A 17,953-nucleotide genomic window follows, 5' to 3' on the forward strand; every position below is an offset into this window, starting at 1 on the left:
ACAGTTTACTAACATAGTTAGATACATATAACATTATAATAAGAATGAATTATTGCTTGTGGCGAAATAGACGACAGGGTCGATTCGGTAAAAATTAGTACATTCGGAACATTGTTTATACCATTCGGAGAATGTCGTCTGGTAATGTTTACAAACACTCCAAGTTTCCTTTGCCAAATTGTACATTTTATTCCGCTCCTAGTATTTTATAACATTTTTTTATTCAACATACACAATGCCTAAGCTATACAACTGCAAACCTTGTAATTATAAAACTAACAGAGAGCAGCATCTACAGAGACATTTAGAAAGTAAACACCATGCTGCAGCTTTATTTTTTGATGATTCGGATAGCGATGTTGATGCTAGCGATAGCACTGATGAAAACCCTATTTCTTGTGAAATCAATGATCCGTCAACCGATGCTCATGTTGCTGACGTGATGGTCCACACTATGTTGGAAAATGAAAGCACCAGCAACTCATTGTCAGATGAGGGAGACGAGCAGAGCCATTCAGAAGGAGAAGGCAGTGAAACAGAAGATAATACAGAGCCAAGGCATGGTAATAAACAAAATAACTGTATACCTCTATTGTTATATTATTTGAACATCCTCTAAAACATTTAAGGCCTTTTAAAAAAAATTCAGTGGTCAATCATTTCTGTATCAGGTCGTTAATGGGCTCTCAGTCAATCTGGCTCCAAGTTGATCCGACCCGAGTCGATCCGGCCCCATAATAAAATGATAGGAATAAACTATATGGACTTTTAATTTGTAAAAATTATCAATGATGGATGACAATGTTCTGGTTAGTGTGAATATATTTAGAGTACATGCTTATTTGATATAATTACATGTTGGGAAATGCCAAATGGACAGAAAGTCACAGGACAACGACTCAGTCAAAGGACAAAAAGTCACAAATAATCTGTTGCCAATTGCTTAAATATATATATATATAAGAGAAATATCTTGAAATATCACATCAATCATAATATGCCTTTTATTTGGACTTAATTTGGGGGAAAAGTGTTTATATTCGTTGAAATTGTTCTTGAATTATTGACTATATTCCGATAAATTTGATAAAGCAATTTATGTCATTACTGTATGATCTTCATACTTAGTACTAACTATTTACAGAAATGCATGTATTATGATTCCAGAACATGACTGGGGACTGGGTTTTAAGCTTACACCTACTTCGGTATGTGTTTCACCCAACTATGTCCTGATACTCTTGGCAATGATGGTTAATCTAAGTTGCATGTATCTGTATTGACAATATATAGTACTATAGTCTATGAATCTTACAAAACTAATATTTTACAATAAAAAAACTTTTGTATAATACATGTATATATACATTTGTACATGATACAATGTACATAAACTAATTAACCTAAAGGATCATAATACTACAGTGAAATTAAAAAAAATCTCGAATTGAAAATTTTACTATAAGTCAGAGGACAATAAGACCCCGTTCACACTAGGATATTTTTATCAATTTAAACTAGACTCTTTAGATCGGTTTAAGGGCTAATGTGAACGCATTGAATCGATCTTCAATCGGTCTAAACTAAAACACCAAAAGAGGTAGTTTAGTTTGAATCGATCTAAAGTAAACCAATCTTACTTAAGTTGTGAACGCATAGATCGGTTTAAACTAGTATGATTGAAATAAAATAACGTATGGGCATGTGTAGCGGCAAAACTATCTCAGATATTCGTTATTTAACCCATATTTCTCTGTTAAAAGACCTTTAAAACAAACTGAAAACATGTTGTCTTCGCCGTAGCATAGATTTGCGAAATCTGGGTCTTCTTTTCTTCTGTTGTTTTTTTTCTTCTTTATAGGAACCGCAGTATTTCCAGAGTCGTGTTGTAACTTCTTTGCTACAGTTATTTTTTTTCAATATGAAACGGAAAACTGTAATAACACCAGTATCAAAATTTTAACTTGTGATTCAAGAGAAACAATAACTTTATCCATTTTTTTCCCCAAATGTGTGTATCAGTGTATCAAGACATGAATTTGATAAATCATTTCTATTTATACACAGTGTTTACAGTTTTACGGGCTAAAAGGTTAGATCGATTGCGTTTTTAATTGTAGTTTGAATGCAGTGGTTCAGATTAGACCGATAGAGATCGTTATGATTAAAGATAGTGTGAACGCTAACTGGTTTTATTTAGATCGATTCAGATTAGATCGATAAGAAAAAATGCTAGTGTGAACGGGGTCTTAGTAAAGTTAAGTATCAACATCAGTTTAAATTGGATTGATCAATGTCATTGAGCTCCATTTCAATATATTTAAGGTGGTACCAAACACTACAGGGACATATAAATAAACTCTGTAAAGTCAGCTAAACTTTATAATGACATTTTGTTGTAAAAGGAATATTAAGCTCCTCAATGATCAAAATTTGTGTTTATCAAATTGCTATATGACCAGTGTAATCTTTCTGACAAAACAGTTGGTTCAAAATTTTTGAACATTTTTATATTTTTGTTTTAGCTTCAAATGATGAACAGTCAAAAGACTTTGATTGGTATCCTTTCCAGTCAAAGGCAGAATTATTGGTATACATTTTCATGAATTCCACAACTCATCCTATCGTAAGTACATGTATAATATGTTGTTTAAATTCAATCATTTGACATGTTTGAGTTCCAAGAATTAGTTCGAGTTGCCTTTTTACACTGTTGACATGATATAAAAATTGATTGAAATGCAAAGCTGTTTGAGTGTATGTATTTTGTCATTTTATAATAAATAAAATGTTCTTTTGTTACGTCTTCTGACATTGGACTACGATTTCTCTTGAACTGATTTTTAATGTGCATATTGTTATGCGTTTACTTTCTACATTGGCTAGAGGTATGGTTACGATCTCATAAATATGTTAAACACCGCCACAATTTTGTGCCTGTCCCAAGTCAGGAGACTCTGGCCTTTGTTAGTTTTGTATGATTTGGTGCAAATACATGTACCTGTTTACTGTCTCTGCTAACGCATAGGCAATAAACTTAATTTGCAACCATTAAATCACCAATTAATGTTGTGTGAGCTTAAAATACAATACATTTATCTCCTAATTGTTCATGGGAAATATGATTGCTATATCTTGTTTCAGAGTGATGAAGTTGTTAAATTTGTGCTTTACATGATGAAAGAATTACATGTTCCTGATATTCCATCATTTAACAAAATGAAAGAAAAGAAGTTTGGCAGTTTTTCATGGGAAGAACTAATTACAAAGGTAAGTAATAATTATATCAGGAACCATTTTCAGTAAAGATTTCAAAATGTTTATCTCATTTATAGAATTTATATACCATTTGTCGAATAGATTCTCTTTCTATTTAATAATTGCATCTTGTAAGTGAAATTTCGATAGACACAAACATGTTATCACTGTTTGCGATATAAGAGTTTCACGTTCCCAAGCACACAAAATCCAAGCAGTAGTTTATGAAGCCATCATTGTCCAATGAAAAATAAGTATGAAAAAGTACAGGAAATATGATAACAAGAGTGGACACGCTGAAATGTCTCGCCTTCTATACTCATCATTGATATTATGTTGATAGTCCTAAGTAAAAAGCTAGGCTTTATAACAACTGTACCAAAAACTTAACAGTAACCAAGATAACTTAACAAAGACCAATGAACCTTGAAAATGAGGTCAAGGTCAGATGAACCATGCCAGGCAGACATGTACAGCTAACAATGCTTCTATACAACATATATAGTTGACCTATAATTACTTATAGTTTAAGAAAAATAGACCAAAACACAAAAACTTACCACTGTGCAATGAACTGTGAAAATGAGGTCACGGTCAATAAAACCTGCGCGACTGACATAAAGATCATAAAATATTTCCATACACCAAATATAGTTGACCTATGGCATATAGTATTAGATAAAAAGACCAAAACTCAAAAACTTAACTTTGACCACTGAACCATGAAAATGAGGTCAAGGTCACATGACATCTGCCCGCTAGACATGTACACCTTACAATCATTCCATACAACAAATATAGTAGACCTATTGCATAAAGTATGAGAACAACAGACCAAAACACAAAAATTTAACTATAACCACTGAACCATGAAAATGAGGTCAAGGTCAGATGACACCTGCCAGTTGAACATGTACACCTTACAGTCCTTCCATACACCGAATATACTAGCCCTATTGCTTATAGTATCTGAGATATGGACTTGACCACCAAAACTTAACCTTGTTCACTGATCCATGAAATGAGGTCGAGATCAAGTGAAAACTGTCTGACAGACATGAGGACCTTGCAAGGTACGCACATATCAAATATAGTTATCCCATTACTTATAATAAGAGAGAATTCAACATTACAAAAAATTTGAACTTTTTTTTAAGTGGTCACTGAACCATGAAAATGAGGTCAAGGACATTGGACATGTGACTGACGGAAACTTTGTAACATGAGGCATCTATATACAAAGTATGAAGCATCCAGGTCTTCCACCTTCTAAAATATAAAGCTTTTAAGAAGTTAGCTAACGCCGCCGCCGCCGCCGGTTAATAACTATCCCTATGTCGAGCTTTCTGCAACAAAAGTTGCAGGCTCGACAATAAAACTATTAACCAGAGTATAAGTCTAAATATGAAACTATAGGCTGGCAAATAGTCTGTGGAATGAAATAGCACAACCATTTCATTTTTTTTTTATGTAGAAAAAACATACTGAGATATAATAAATAACTACTATTATAATTCTGAAAGGGACAGAACTCAGATAACATTCCATTGTGGACTCTAAAACCATCTGCAATTTTGAGGATGATGATTTCACACCCAGATACTTCGAAATCTATCATAAGGTAATTGATATGACAGTATGTGTACAATAAGGTCATACAGGAAACTTATTAATTCAAAAACAGTTCATTTGAAACAACATTTTTGAATGAGTAATACCATTTATATTTTGAGTTGGAAAAATTATTGTTCAATTGTCACTATCATTTTCATCTATTAGTACATGTATTGGCCCAAGAACACAATTTATAATGACTCTGCTTTTCATTGTTCCCCAATACATTTCCTTTTAATTAGAGTGTATTTTTTATAAAAAAAATTCTTTCACTTCCTCACTAATTTCTTAGATTTTTTTGGGTAGAAATGAAAGAAGGGTGGTGAAATAAATTTTTGGATGTTGTAAATTAACATATTTTGATATTTGTATATTAATGAATTACAGAAAGCCACTTGATAATTGTGAAGTTATAGGACATCCGGCTCAAGCAGCAAAGTGGAAAACTGATATCAACTTCAATGACGATAGAGTAAATGATTTACCTGTTGTTCACATTCCCATTAATCTTTTTTTGGACGACACTGCAACGCACAAAAGCAGACAGTGGATGGCACTGCATTGTATTCAAATGCAAATAGCTGGTAGGATAATTCATAAAAAAAAACTCAAAAACTATAAAAATTCCTTCAGACTTCAACTAAATGTTACTAATTTTTAGGATATCTAGTGTCCCACACTACAATAATAACAATCACAAAGCAATGCATTTAGCCGTGCAGACCAACAAAGCCGGCGTTAAAAATAATGTATATTTTATATTATCGCTATTTTGTGCATTTTTCTTTTGATCTTTTTTTGTGATAATTTTCATATTATTCTTCTTGCTTGAGATGGAAAAATTAACACTAGAAACTAAGCAGGCCACGTGGCATTACTAACAAAATTGACATGAAATTAACAACGTCGTCATAGGTAAAATAGCGATAATTAGATTATCATTGGTCATCTCAACTTGATTGCTTTTCACACTTTTGCTGTACCAGCTCAAGCGAGAAAATCAATCTCGTTCAGATAATCAACGATAATCTATAATTATAAATCATGACATATATGAAATACAAATACATTCCAAATCAGGTACACAAAAGGAATAAACATCTGAAACGAAGTTTACTTTGAATCAAATAAGAGCCCATATCTCTTTGTATGTTTGTATGTATGAATGTATATATATCCGTCTTTAACGTAACCTCTCCTCCACCCATGAAAAACCATCAAAAAACTTTACTAAAGAAAATTGATATGGAAACCTGTGTTCAAAGCAAGTGCAAATGATTTTGAGGTGTAAACACTTCAAAGGAAGAAATAACGATAAATTATAATTCACAACAAATATGATTATTTTTTTAAACTTAAACAAAATTACTGCACCAACTGCAAAAGATTGAAATATGGACAACGATTTTTGGTCAATTTCCTGAATGAAAACATGAATATGTTTCCCCCAATTGACGAAACTTAAGAAAATTTCAAACACTCTTTAATCTAACTTTACAGATGATTATTTTCAAACAAACATGTTTTCAAGCTGAGGAATGTTTAGCATTTGAAGTTATCTTCATATTGAAATATCAGTACACTTCAAAAACATATAGACCTGAACATAAATTGTAGAAAACATGGAAATATATGGCAAAAAAGAGCACCCCACTCTAGACAACATTTTCTGGCTATACTCCGAAAGGTGGGAAAATACATTTATAAAATATGTCTAAATTTTTGATCAACGACAAACATGGCTGTCATGGCTGAAAATAGAACATAGGGGTCAAACGCAGTGTTTTGCCTTATATTGCAAAATTTTTCAGATAAAGCAAACACCCCATTGTTGGGTTCCTGTCACTAAAATGGTTATTTTGAGGAAAATTTGCAATTTTTGGTTTTTATCTGGAATATTATTGAAGATGAAGGGTAAACTGTAAACAGCATGACTGTTTAGCATGTAAGATCTACAAAAAATATTTATATGACCAAAATTGTCAATGTACCCCTCTACATTAACACAAGTGGTTTATTTTTTTTAACTTCAAAAATGTTGTGTATTTCATGAGTTATAAATGATATATTTCCAGGGTTACCAACCAAGGAAAGGCAAAAAGAAGGTGCCCTACAATTTCTAGGTGCATCTGAAAAAGTAGAAATAATGGATGTGGCAAAAGTAATTGTAAATGATATGAAAGATCTTCAAAGGTGACTAATTATTAATTTCATGATAATTCAAATTGTACATTGAGGTTTTTGGTCTAGTCAATCTAGCATAAAGACCTGAACGTTAAAGTAATTGCAGCAGAAGATTTTTAAGTTTGAATCTTTAACATTATAACCCAAGTACACATAGAAAAACAGTCCCACTAAATATAACTTGAGCCCTTAGACTAAAACCAATGGGAGATAACTATGAAAAAGGGCAAAACCATCAGTAAAAATTTAGAATTTCTAAAGAATGTATTTATTCCAGATATTTTAGCCATCTTCAGAGTATAACAAACCACTCTTAAGATGTTTTCTTATTTTTATCAAATTACAGCCTCCAATTTTGTAATTCATTAGTTGACAGTTTATTAAAATGTTCAACATGTCAAGGTAAAGAATCACAAATTGAACAGAATTAATTAAGCATATATTGTCCTTTTGGTTGTTAAACCTTTTTGTTTAACCAAGGTTAATGCTGACAAAATACTAGACAGTACTTCATTATAAGGTACCAGTGTAAGATGTAAAATTTCTGTGAACCTGTATGTTTATTGACATCATAAATAAAACTCTACAGAAACGCATTGTCAACGTTATATATGGTCAATGCAATAAACACATCCTTTTATTTTTAGTGATGGAGTGGAAGGTTTTGATGCCACTGAGAGGAAAAAATGTTTCATCAAGTCAAGTCTCAACTCTATTATTGCAGACTTCAGTATGTTGTCTTTTTGTTGCAACCATTTAGGAGCAACAGCTAATAAATACTGCCCAAGATGCCATGTAAGAAGCTATGATCACCATGACTATAGTATTTTATTGTACACAACTGCACCTTTGATTACAAGTAATGCATTGAATATGTATATCTTGTAACAGCAATCATAGCAGTAACAGTTTCAATAGGCAATGGGTTTCATTTACATATACTCAATTGTAACTTTTTAAGAGCTGAAAGACATTATATAAGTATAACATATAGCTGATTAGGTGATAGAGCAGATTGTTACCCCGAGGAAACATTGTCCACTGCAGTGAAGGGTAACAATTCCTCGATCACCTTCTTGGCTATGTGTTATTTTATTTATGTATTGCATGTTTTACCACAGATGATTTTTATTTAATCACTGATGCCACATACATATCAACATTAGAGGTATTAAAAAATTCAACAGAATTGAAGCAAGATGTTGTATGTGTTTATTTTATCAGTCAAGTAATAAAATTGTTTTTAATTATTTGAGGTAAATTCAATTCATTGTCCATTAAATCATCTCTAACACAGCTATGGGATAGTGGAATTTGTCTCCCTCATATTAACTAATGGAAACACTGACATTATAAGTCTGGGTGATCTAATGAATATTCATGATTAATATACACTTATTAAGAAGATTTGCAAAAGTCTGTATTTGAATAATAAATTCAGAAATATTTTTATTCTTTTTTAAAATGTGTTATAAAACCATTGTATTATGAAATGCACCTGATACTTTTTATTTTAAAAGGTCCTAAATTATTTTACAGGTTGATTCTGAACATTTCAGTTCATTAGGAGCACCAAGAACACCAGAAGAAACAAGGAGGACTATAAATAGAATTAATATGAGATCTAGTGAGAATGACAAGAAAGCATTAAGAAAGCAGAAAGGAGTGAAAGAGCATGAAAATGTGTTTTGGGATTTAATAGATCCTCATAGGTTTGTTTATGATTACATTAGAATAAATTTAAATACAGTATGGATATAAAAAAGAAGATGTGGTACGATAATTGCCAATGAGAAAACTCTCAACAAGAGACAAAAATGACACAGAAATTAATAACTATAGGTCACTATACTGTTTTCAACAATAAGCAAAGCCCATACCAAATAGTAAGCAATGTTAAACAATTCAAACAAGAAAACTGAAGGCCTTATAAATGGGTTTAGTATGATTGATTTTTTGTAAGGTTTTGGGTGGTTTTGTACACTTTAAAATTAAACCGAAGGGGATTTTGAGGTTTGAAATCTAGATATTATGACTAAACTTAAATACTGGAAATGAGGTAAAGCAATAAAAGTAAGGTTCTAATGACGAGAACACTGTCAGGTATGGACCGTATGGTGCTGGTTGGTGTTAATTGTTAATTGTACATTAGAATTTTATAACTGTACTGTAGGTACTTAGGTAATTCTGTGTGTGAGTCTATAAAACATGTTTTAATTAGTAAGCTTAGTGCTTTAAGTATACAATACAGATATCTCCGAATTATAGCATATTTTTTTGGACCATCTAAGTAAAAATTGCCAAATTTTTAAAAAAAATGTGAAGGACCATGGGGGGGATGATTAAAATCATATCTTATAATTTAGTGGTGATATAAGAAAATATGTTGTCTCTAGATTGATATTATTTGAAATATTGCCTTGATTATCCAATGTATTTAGTGTTTTACATTGTTGAATTTATTTTAAAACCGAAAACTGGTTTGAACACCCAAAATATAAAGAAAGAGATTATGGAAAAAAAAAAAAAAATTATTACCTGTTATAGTGTTGTATTATGAATTTTATCTTTCTTTTTAACAGAGACATACCTGTTGGATTACTCCATCTTATACCTCTAGGGCTAGCAAAACACTTGGTGAAGTTAATTCTGAAGGGTTTAGACAGTTTAACAAAACTAAAACTTCAGTTGCATTTGCTGTCTATGGTTCCAGGCAGCAAATTCCAAAAGTTCTTTCATTACATTGATAGTAAGCAAGGAAAGCACTTTAAAGAATATGTAAGTTAGTTTTATTTTGATAACAAATGTCATTTTAGCAGTTAAAATATACCTAAAACTGGTAGAAAAAGATGTGGAACATTATATTCATTGCATTTTATATTTTATGGGGCTGGAAATTAAAAACTTTGAAAAGTGTAAAGATGAGGAGATGTGTTAGTTAGTTGCTAAATGAAACAAATATCTGAAAGAGTTAAAAAGAAGAAGAAGTTATATATAGTACAGCCTTCAACAATAAGAAAACCTATATTGTATGATTTGCCGTAAAAGCCCTAATATGAGAAAGTTAAGTAATTCAAATAAGAAAAATGATGGTCTTATTTATAATTCAATCATTTACTTAGAACATGAAAGACAAAAATACAACAGCTAAACTACTGGCTCTTGACTTTGAAAAAAACAAACATAAAAAACATAGTTTTGTTTAAACCTTATCGGTCAACAACAAAAATATGTACCATAACTGTAAAATTACGCAGTAATAAATTTCAGGCTTAATGAATTATTTTTTATTCAGTTACAACTTGCACCTCTCAACATGAGTTATGCAGGAGTAGCACAGAAGTATATACGCATGGTGTCCTGCCTTGCAAAGGTATGAAGGAAATTATTTAAAAAAAAAACATTAACATTTATATGCTTTCTGTATGGCACTTCTATAAACAAATGATTTTGAAATTGGTTATGGTCTATCCTTTTCAGCTAAAAATATAGAATTTCTGAGTAAGGGTTGGTTTTATATTTTACCTTAAAAAATACATGTAATATGAATTTATGCTAATTTACGAAATTTTACTTTGAACTTACTGACTGTTTAGTTTGTTACTCAGCACAGTAGAGTGAGATGAAAAATTATCGCTAGAAACTTAGAGCACACATGCTCAGCAATGAAAGAAACTTAGTTGTCATAGGTAAAATAGGGATAAGTAGATTATCATTGGTCACCTCAACTCGATTAAAGCAAGACAATAAAAATCTATAAGTTTATGCATTTTGGATTATCACCTGTCAGTAGTTTGAGGTATTAATGGCATTTGTACGAACTTTTTAAAGAACTGTCTGTAAGAGTCTAAATTTATGTCTTTTGTGATTTTCACACAGAGATAACAAGTCATATACATGATACTTTAAATAATGGTCTTTTAGATACAGAAAACCTTAAACCAGGCCATGTTTACCAGGACAGATATCCAAGTTCTGAGAGAAGATATCAGGGCATACCACCAGCTTGTTCATGAACATGCACCGGAACTGAAGAAGAAGGCCAAAACACATCTTCTGTTGCATGTGGTAGGTTTCAAATATGGAAAAGAAAGAAATCTGAATTAAAAAAAATATATATAATGTGTCAATACTAAGGGTTTTCTAGGTTTGAATGTTTGGTATTCAATGCTTCATAATTTTATTATAAATAAAATCTAGTGTCATTGAAAAGTCTTTTGTAGTCAAATTTAAAACTGGCCTGATATATATGACATATATATTAATTAAATTTTACAAAAAAGTTGACATATTTCCAAAGTTTTAAACAGTGGCATACTAATATTGGATACATGTAAGGCTAAGAAATGTAGTTACAACAGTACAACTTATTTCTCATACCTGAAGTAGCCAGTGAAAATTTTGAATTCATGTTCAGTCTTCAAGTTTCCCTACATGCCGACCAGCCCAGGCTTTTAATTTTTTTATAGTGCAATAAGAAAAGTTTTCTCCTAGTCTGATAGAAAAATGATTTGTAAAGAAAGAGCAATTGGATGGTGGCTTCAGAACTTTTTTAAGGAATCTACATCTGTTTTTAAGATCTGATTTGATTTTAGGTTGAGGATATACAGCGCCATGGTCCACCACAATCCTTTCAAGAGGACGCCTTTGAAAAAAATCATGGTACAATTAGGAGCATGATATTTTTGCAGAACCAGAAGGCAAGGTCAAGAGACACCAGCATTAAATTTGCAAAGCACTATGTGGCTAAGCATGTAATGACTGGTGGATTCTTTGAAGACCATGAGACATGGTGAGTAATAAAACTTTTTGAAGAGGAAAGCAGAACTCCTTATTTAAAATAAAATCCAAATTGAATCTGTAAAATGGTAACAAGCATAATATGCAGTCACTCCTGCATTTATTCCCAAACTGTGTCAGACTGACAACATGTCAGATTAAATTCATACGGTCACACAGAAACATGCAGAGGGAAAAGGGTTTGTCATACAAACTTAGACTGAAACAGTTTGGTACAAACAGGCAATTTGAAGAAACAGTCTTGAATTTGAAACACCATGGGTAATATGTTTATCAATGTTTTCTTAGGCAAGGTTCTTGACTTGGGCTTATTACATCATATAATTCTCTGCATGTCCTACAACTAATGGAAAACTCTTCAACTACAGTACTGTTGGTAATTATAGCAGTCATTACACCAACAAGTATTAATTTAAAATTTGAATATTTGGCTTAAGAATTACAAGGATTAAACACATTTTTTCTAAAGGTTATTGATGTTTTAATATATTCCTTCAAAAAGGTTTTTATTCCTTTAATAACTCATCAATAATTTTAAAATATAAATGAATCGTTTTATACCTGTAATTGAAGATTTTTTACTATTCAGCATGTCATTTTATGGATTTTCATTCATAGGAAAACTGCTTCACCATATGTAATTAAATTGGTATCATCCTCCCCAGAAGTAAGAAAGTATTTTGGGTTGGGTCACCAGACTCAACGGATTGCCGGGAGAATATCTCTATTGAAAAGAGGAAAACATGGACATGTTCTGGAGGAGTCACAAAATGAAGATATCATATTGAGTGCCACCCTCTCTTTAAACATTGATGTAAACATCAGCGAATATACATTGAAGAGAGGAAGTGCTGTGACCACCCAAGAAAATGAGCTTGCTCAAAGTGGTGATTGGGTGCAATACTTAAATGAAAATGAAAACGTAGGTGCAAGCATAATACCATATGATCATAATGACATTAATAAAGATTCAGTTAAACAACTTCTGTTAATGAATTGTAATACTTTAAAAAAAAAAAAAAAACACAAAAAAACAAAAAAACAAACAATTTATTTTTCTGAGTAAATTGGGTTTTTTTTTTTTGCAAGTAATCATACCACATCTCTTATTTTTATATAATATTTATTTACATATCATAAATTACAACCTTAAAGAAAGTCCTAACTGTGTACAGACATAAATATATATAAAAAGATGATGTGGTATAAATGCCACAAGAGACCAAAATAACACAAAAAATAACAACAATGGGTCACTGTACCACCTTCAACAATGAGCAAAGCCCATACATCATAGTCAGCTATGACAGGTCCAGAAATGACAATGTAATATAATTCAAGCGAGAAAACTTAGGCATTATTGATGTAAAAAAAGGATTAAAAAACAAATATGCAGCACGTAACAACAACAACCATTGAATTACAAGATCCTCATTTTGGACAGACAAAAACATGTCAACTGTTGGATGCATGATTATGTAGCAGGCTTCATATAAGTTATACTTAAGATAAACATTCTGTGTATATGCAAGATACAATGGAGATTCAAATTTTATCTTGACATATTTTCAAGATGAAATGATAAAATAGGAATAATATCATGTAACTTTGTGTTTAATTAACATGCAAACCTAATATAAATTGAAGAAGAACCACTTGTGATTAGGAAATGGTATTTAGTACGTTAGAATATCCCTGGCTCCTCACCTTTTTTATTGTATTATGGTTATACAAATAAATTAAATATTATCATACAAATATTTGATAGTACATATTTTGTGTATTAATTGCCTACAAATTTAAACAAGTTCAATGAGTATAATTAATATAATTAATAAAATAAATGTACAAACACTAAAATGTCCAATAGAACAATTAAAAAATGGGACTTTACCAATAAAAGAACTTGTCCTTTTCATATTTCAATAAGACAGCAATCAAACAACAAAATAACAAGGACAACTAGGATAATTATATATTTTTTGTTGCAGGAATGCTATGGTATATTTCAAGAGGGGTATATTTTGACACCAAAACGAGGAAGCACCAGACTGATAGTCAAATTGCAGAAAGCTGAGAAGGTCAACACCAAGGATTGTAACTGTGACATGTACAATGTTCAAAATGTTTTTCATATTTTAAGTTCTATAAATGTACAGAAAAGGGTTAATTTTTTTCATGACTGCAAAGGGGGATCATGCAATATTTCTAAGTCATTGCATGAAGAAAGAATTGAACAAGAAAACATTACAAGAAAAACAAATCATCTGAAACACAAGAAAAATCACACTGTGTATGTTCTAAATAAATATAGTTTAATTTAGTCAATAATGTAAATGTACAGTAGGTTATGTTTGATAAGTTGCAAAGAAGTATGTTTCATAAGTGTCAATTTTTAATATATGTTTAACACCAAATATTAATATCATTTTTTCAAGACAAAATTTGCTTCAAGATAATGAATATGGCTGAAGAGAAGTGATAAATTTTTTTATTGAGATTTTATTATAAAAGGTGTACATTTACACATCAAAATTATAACAAGTGAGTTTGGTGAAATTTGACAGAATCAGTTGCATTACAACTAAATTTAGAAAACATAAGAGTTCAGGGTTGGACAAATTAAATGTTTCACTAACATATTATATTTATTATAAAAATAGCTAAAAATCAAAATATCTTCTTTGTTGATGTTATATACACTGTACGTTTTAGTTCTAAAACCAAAAGAAATCTACTCCAAGGTTAAAATTTTAGCTACAAAAAGTACTGTACTGTAAAATTGGTGTTAAACTTTTATAAACTTCATTTTGCTATGATTTTTAATATTTTTTAAAAAGTGTTGCCTATCACGATTTTAAGAATATATCAAATAATATGTTCATTATAATAAAAGCAAATATTTTTCATGAATCACAAGAAAATTACATAAAACTAGAAACTGCAGTATATTAATTAAACACAAATATTTCATAATTGCTGTCAAAAATATCATTTTTTTAATAAGACAAATTTTCATTTTAAAATTAAAACTTATATCTGAGGACAATATTTAATTATTGTATTTATCTGATGTTTACCATGTATCAATATTGCTTCAAAGATTTTATCAGTATAAAAGTTTAATACCACCATGTGTTATGTTTTTTTCAACAGAGAAATAATCTGTAAACAGCTTGAAAGGATCTAATTAATATGCTTTTGACAAGCTTATTATATGTAATCATATTAGAGGGAATTTTGTCAATCATCTTGAAACAGCAACTCAACAACAAAAAAAGTATGTAATAAAATTGAGAATGGAAATGGGGAATGAGTCAAAGAGACAACAACCGGACCATAGAACAGACAACAGCATGATCATATCATATTTAAGGAATATATATAATTCTGTACACTGCTTGAAAAGATTTTTTGTTATAATGAAATCCATTTTTTCTTATGTTTTTCTTATAAAATACATCTTTGAATTTGATACAGCCGTAATACGGACGTTTCAGAAACATCCGTAATACGTATGTTTAGGAAACGTCCGTGAAACGTACAATCCGTTTTACGTCAGTTTTTACACGTACGTTCTACGGATGTATTTTAACGGACGTTTTACGGACGTAACCGTATCATACGTAATATATCCGTTTAACGGATGTTTTATGGACGTATATTACCACGTCCGTAATACGTCCGTAGCTATTTTACCTGTGTAGAATGGATAGTGAAAAGTGATTCAGATGATAGAATGGATAGTGAAAAGTGATTTAGATGATAGAATGGATAGTGAAAAGTGATTCAGATGATAGAATGGATAGTGAAAAGTGATTCAGATATAGAATGGATAGTGAAAAGTGATTCAGATGATAGAATGGATAGTGAAGTGATTCAGATGATAGAATGGATAGTGAAAAGGGATTCAGATGATAGAATGGATATAGTGAAAAGTGATTCAGATGATAGAATGAATAGTGAAGAGTGATTCAGATGATAGAATGGATAGTGAAAAGTGATTCAGATGATAGAATGAATAGTGAAGAGTGATTCAGATGATAGAATGGATAGTGAAAAGTGATTCAGATGATAGAATGGCTATAGTGAAAAGTGATTCAGATGATAGAATGGATAGTGAAAAGTGATTCAGATGATAGAATGGATAGTGAAAAGTGATTCAGATGATAGAATGAATAGTGAAGAGTGATTCAGATGATAGAATGGATAGTGAAAAGTGATTCAGATGATAGAATGGATAGTGAAAAGTGATTCAGATGATAGAATGAATAGTGAAGAGTGATTCAGATGATAGAATGGATAGTGAAAAGTGATTCAGATGATAGAATGGATAGTGAAAAGTGATTCAGATGATAGAATGGATATAGTGAAAAGTGATTCAGATGATAGAATGAATAGTGAAGAGTGATTCAGATGATAGAATGAATAGTGAAGAGTGATTCAGATGATAGAATGAATAGTGAAGAGTGATTCAGATGATAGAATGGATAGTGAAAAGTGATTCAGATGATAGAATGAATAGTGAAGAGTGATTCAGATGATAGAATGGATAGTGAAGAGTGATTCAGATGATAGAATGGATAGTGAAGATGACTTTGAATAAGAGCACTCAGAAGAACATTACTGGTCCTTTATTGTTAATTTGTCCGTGGCTGTGAAAAATAAAACTAATAAATTAATAAAGTTATTTTTCAACAAAATATGTCATGTATGTTATTATTTTTATTTCAGTATAAAATTGACAGTTTTTTTAGGACTGGCTAAAATTTTGTAGGACTGACAAATAATCTTGCTTTGTCATGAACGTTTTCTCGAACTCTAGCTACAGGCCTCTACAATAATTCTGTAACATACACATGTACTTATAAAAAATGCTGACTTTGGCAGGGCTTCAAAAACTGTTGCATTGTCCAGAATCGCTGATAATTATGTAAATGACTGGTGCCAAGACTGTAACTTTAAACATAGTTCAGAAAAAAACTTTGAAGTTTAAGATATCTTTTTGACCTGACTCTTTACCTTAAACAGTCACACATTTCCAGTCATATATTAGCGAAATGCCAAATAATACTATCAAACCAAACTGTACTTTATATACCTTCTCATAACAATCAAGGTTAATTAGTTCTCTGACAAATAAAATTTACCTGTTGTGACTAATCTATTTCAAACGGGACATTGATCGACCTATTATAAGCTATTTTCTTAAATTTCAGCGGTTTGCTTCTCATTAGTAAACAAGTCTTAAAGTATCAAAATTGAGATAAGACCAAGGATCCGGAAATTTTTTCACCTAATTTTGGTCATTTTCATATAACTTAAAAGTTGGTGCCCCTTTTTAAAAACAGATTGTCAAAATCTCATTACCGCATTAGTATGCTCCTACTCATAGCATCAACGAACTTGTTGCATCGCATTTACTTCATGATTTATCCTACCATTTTCCTAAAATCGATCAAGAGCAATTAAGGGAAGGCAACAGGTTAAGAATAAAATGATTTTAATGACTCAAAATCGTAATTTTCTCAGTCATCGCTTATGTTTCTTTCGATTCTGAAGTCGAAATTCAAACCAGATGTAATGCGACAATACTAAAACGAACAATTCCGGACTTATTCCCAGGATTAGTTTTGTTTATCAAATTCACAGGAAAACATCGTTTTTTTTACATTTTACCTTTAATAGTGTAAGAATATTAATGAAAATAGTTGCACTTGCTTTATTTAGCAAGAAATCATTTTAAATTTACGACTTGGTGTCAAATCTGCGGAAGAGAATTTTAGGCATGCGTATCATAGTAAACAAAGCACGTGTGTTTAGTAGTGAAAAAAAATCTTTTTTCTACATAAATTAAATCAAGTTTTAATTTAATTTTAAATCATAATTGACAATTGTCTTAGCTGAAAAGTAATTAAATAATGAATAATATTGATTGAATTTTAATTTCTTTATAATATTAGTTCGGAGCTTGTGATTAATAGCCAGGTGTGAATTAAAAATACAGGTAAAGAGATTAGCGATCATTAGCCAATAGCTCCCCGAGGCATTAATATAGCTATTAGGAGGGCCCTCAGGATTATAACACTTTACTGGA

General features: G+C 30.9%; 2 protein-coding genes across 3 annotated transcripts in view; one reads left to right on the forward strand and one right to left on the reverse strand.

The window, feature by feature from the left end:
• The window catches only part of LOC139487936 (double-strand break repair protein MRE11-like), a 41,638-nt gene that overhangs the window by 22,614 nt on the left and 1,071 nt on the right, over nt 1-17,953 (reverse strand). The window lies entirely within an intron of this gene.
• LOC139487935 (uncharacterized) lies at nt 106-14,987 on the forward strand. The gene is made up of 14 exons (XM_071273176.1): nt 106-563; nt 2,526-2,626; nt 3,145-3,270; nt 4,782-4,879; nt 5,260-5,456; nt 6,948-7,065; nt 7,704-7,851; nt 8,596-8,768; nt 9,639-9,834; nt 10,352-10,429; nt 10,981-11,124; nt 11,652-11,848; nt 12,475-12,778; nt 13,848-14,987. Exons 1-14 carry the CDS (start codon nt 236-238, stop codon nt 14,178-14,180), a joined length of 2,541 nt encoding a protein of 846 aa, XP_071129277.1. The 5' UTR covers nt 106-235; the 3' UTR covers nt 14,181-14,987.

This window comes from Mytilus edulis, chromosome 9 (assembly GCF_963676685.1).
Source record: "Mytilus edulis chromosome 9, xbMytEdul2.2, whole genome shotgun sequence".
Lineage (NCBI taxonomy): Eukaryota > Metazoa > Mollusca > Bivalvia > Mytilida > Mytilidae > Mytilus > Mytilus edulis.

Bases quoted from the DNA above. Each gene is read 5' to 3' on its own strand.
- LOC139487935 (XM_071273176.1), top strand. From the start codon at position 236: ATGCCTAAGCTATACAACTGCAAACCTTGTAATTATAAAACTAACAGA. The intron at 4,880-5,259 runs GTAATTGATATG...AATGAATTACAG, and splicing joins ACTTCGAAATCTATCATAAG to AAAGCCACTTGATAATTGTG. The intron at 7,852-8,595 runs GTAAGAAGCTAT...ATTATTTTACAG, and splicing joins AATACTGCCCAAGATGCCAT to GTTGATTCTGAACATTTCAG.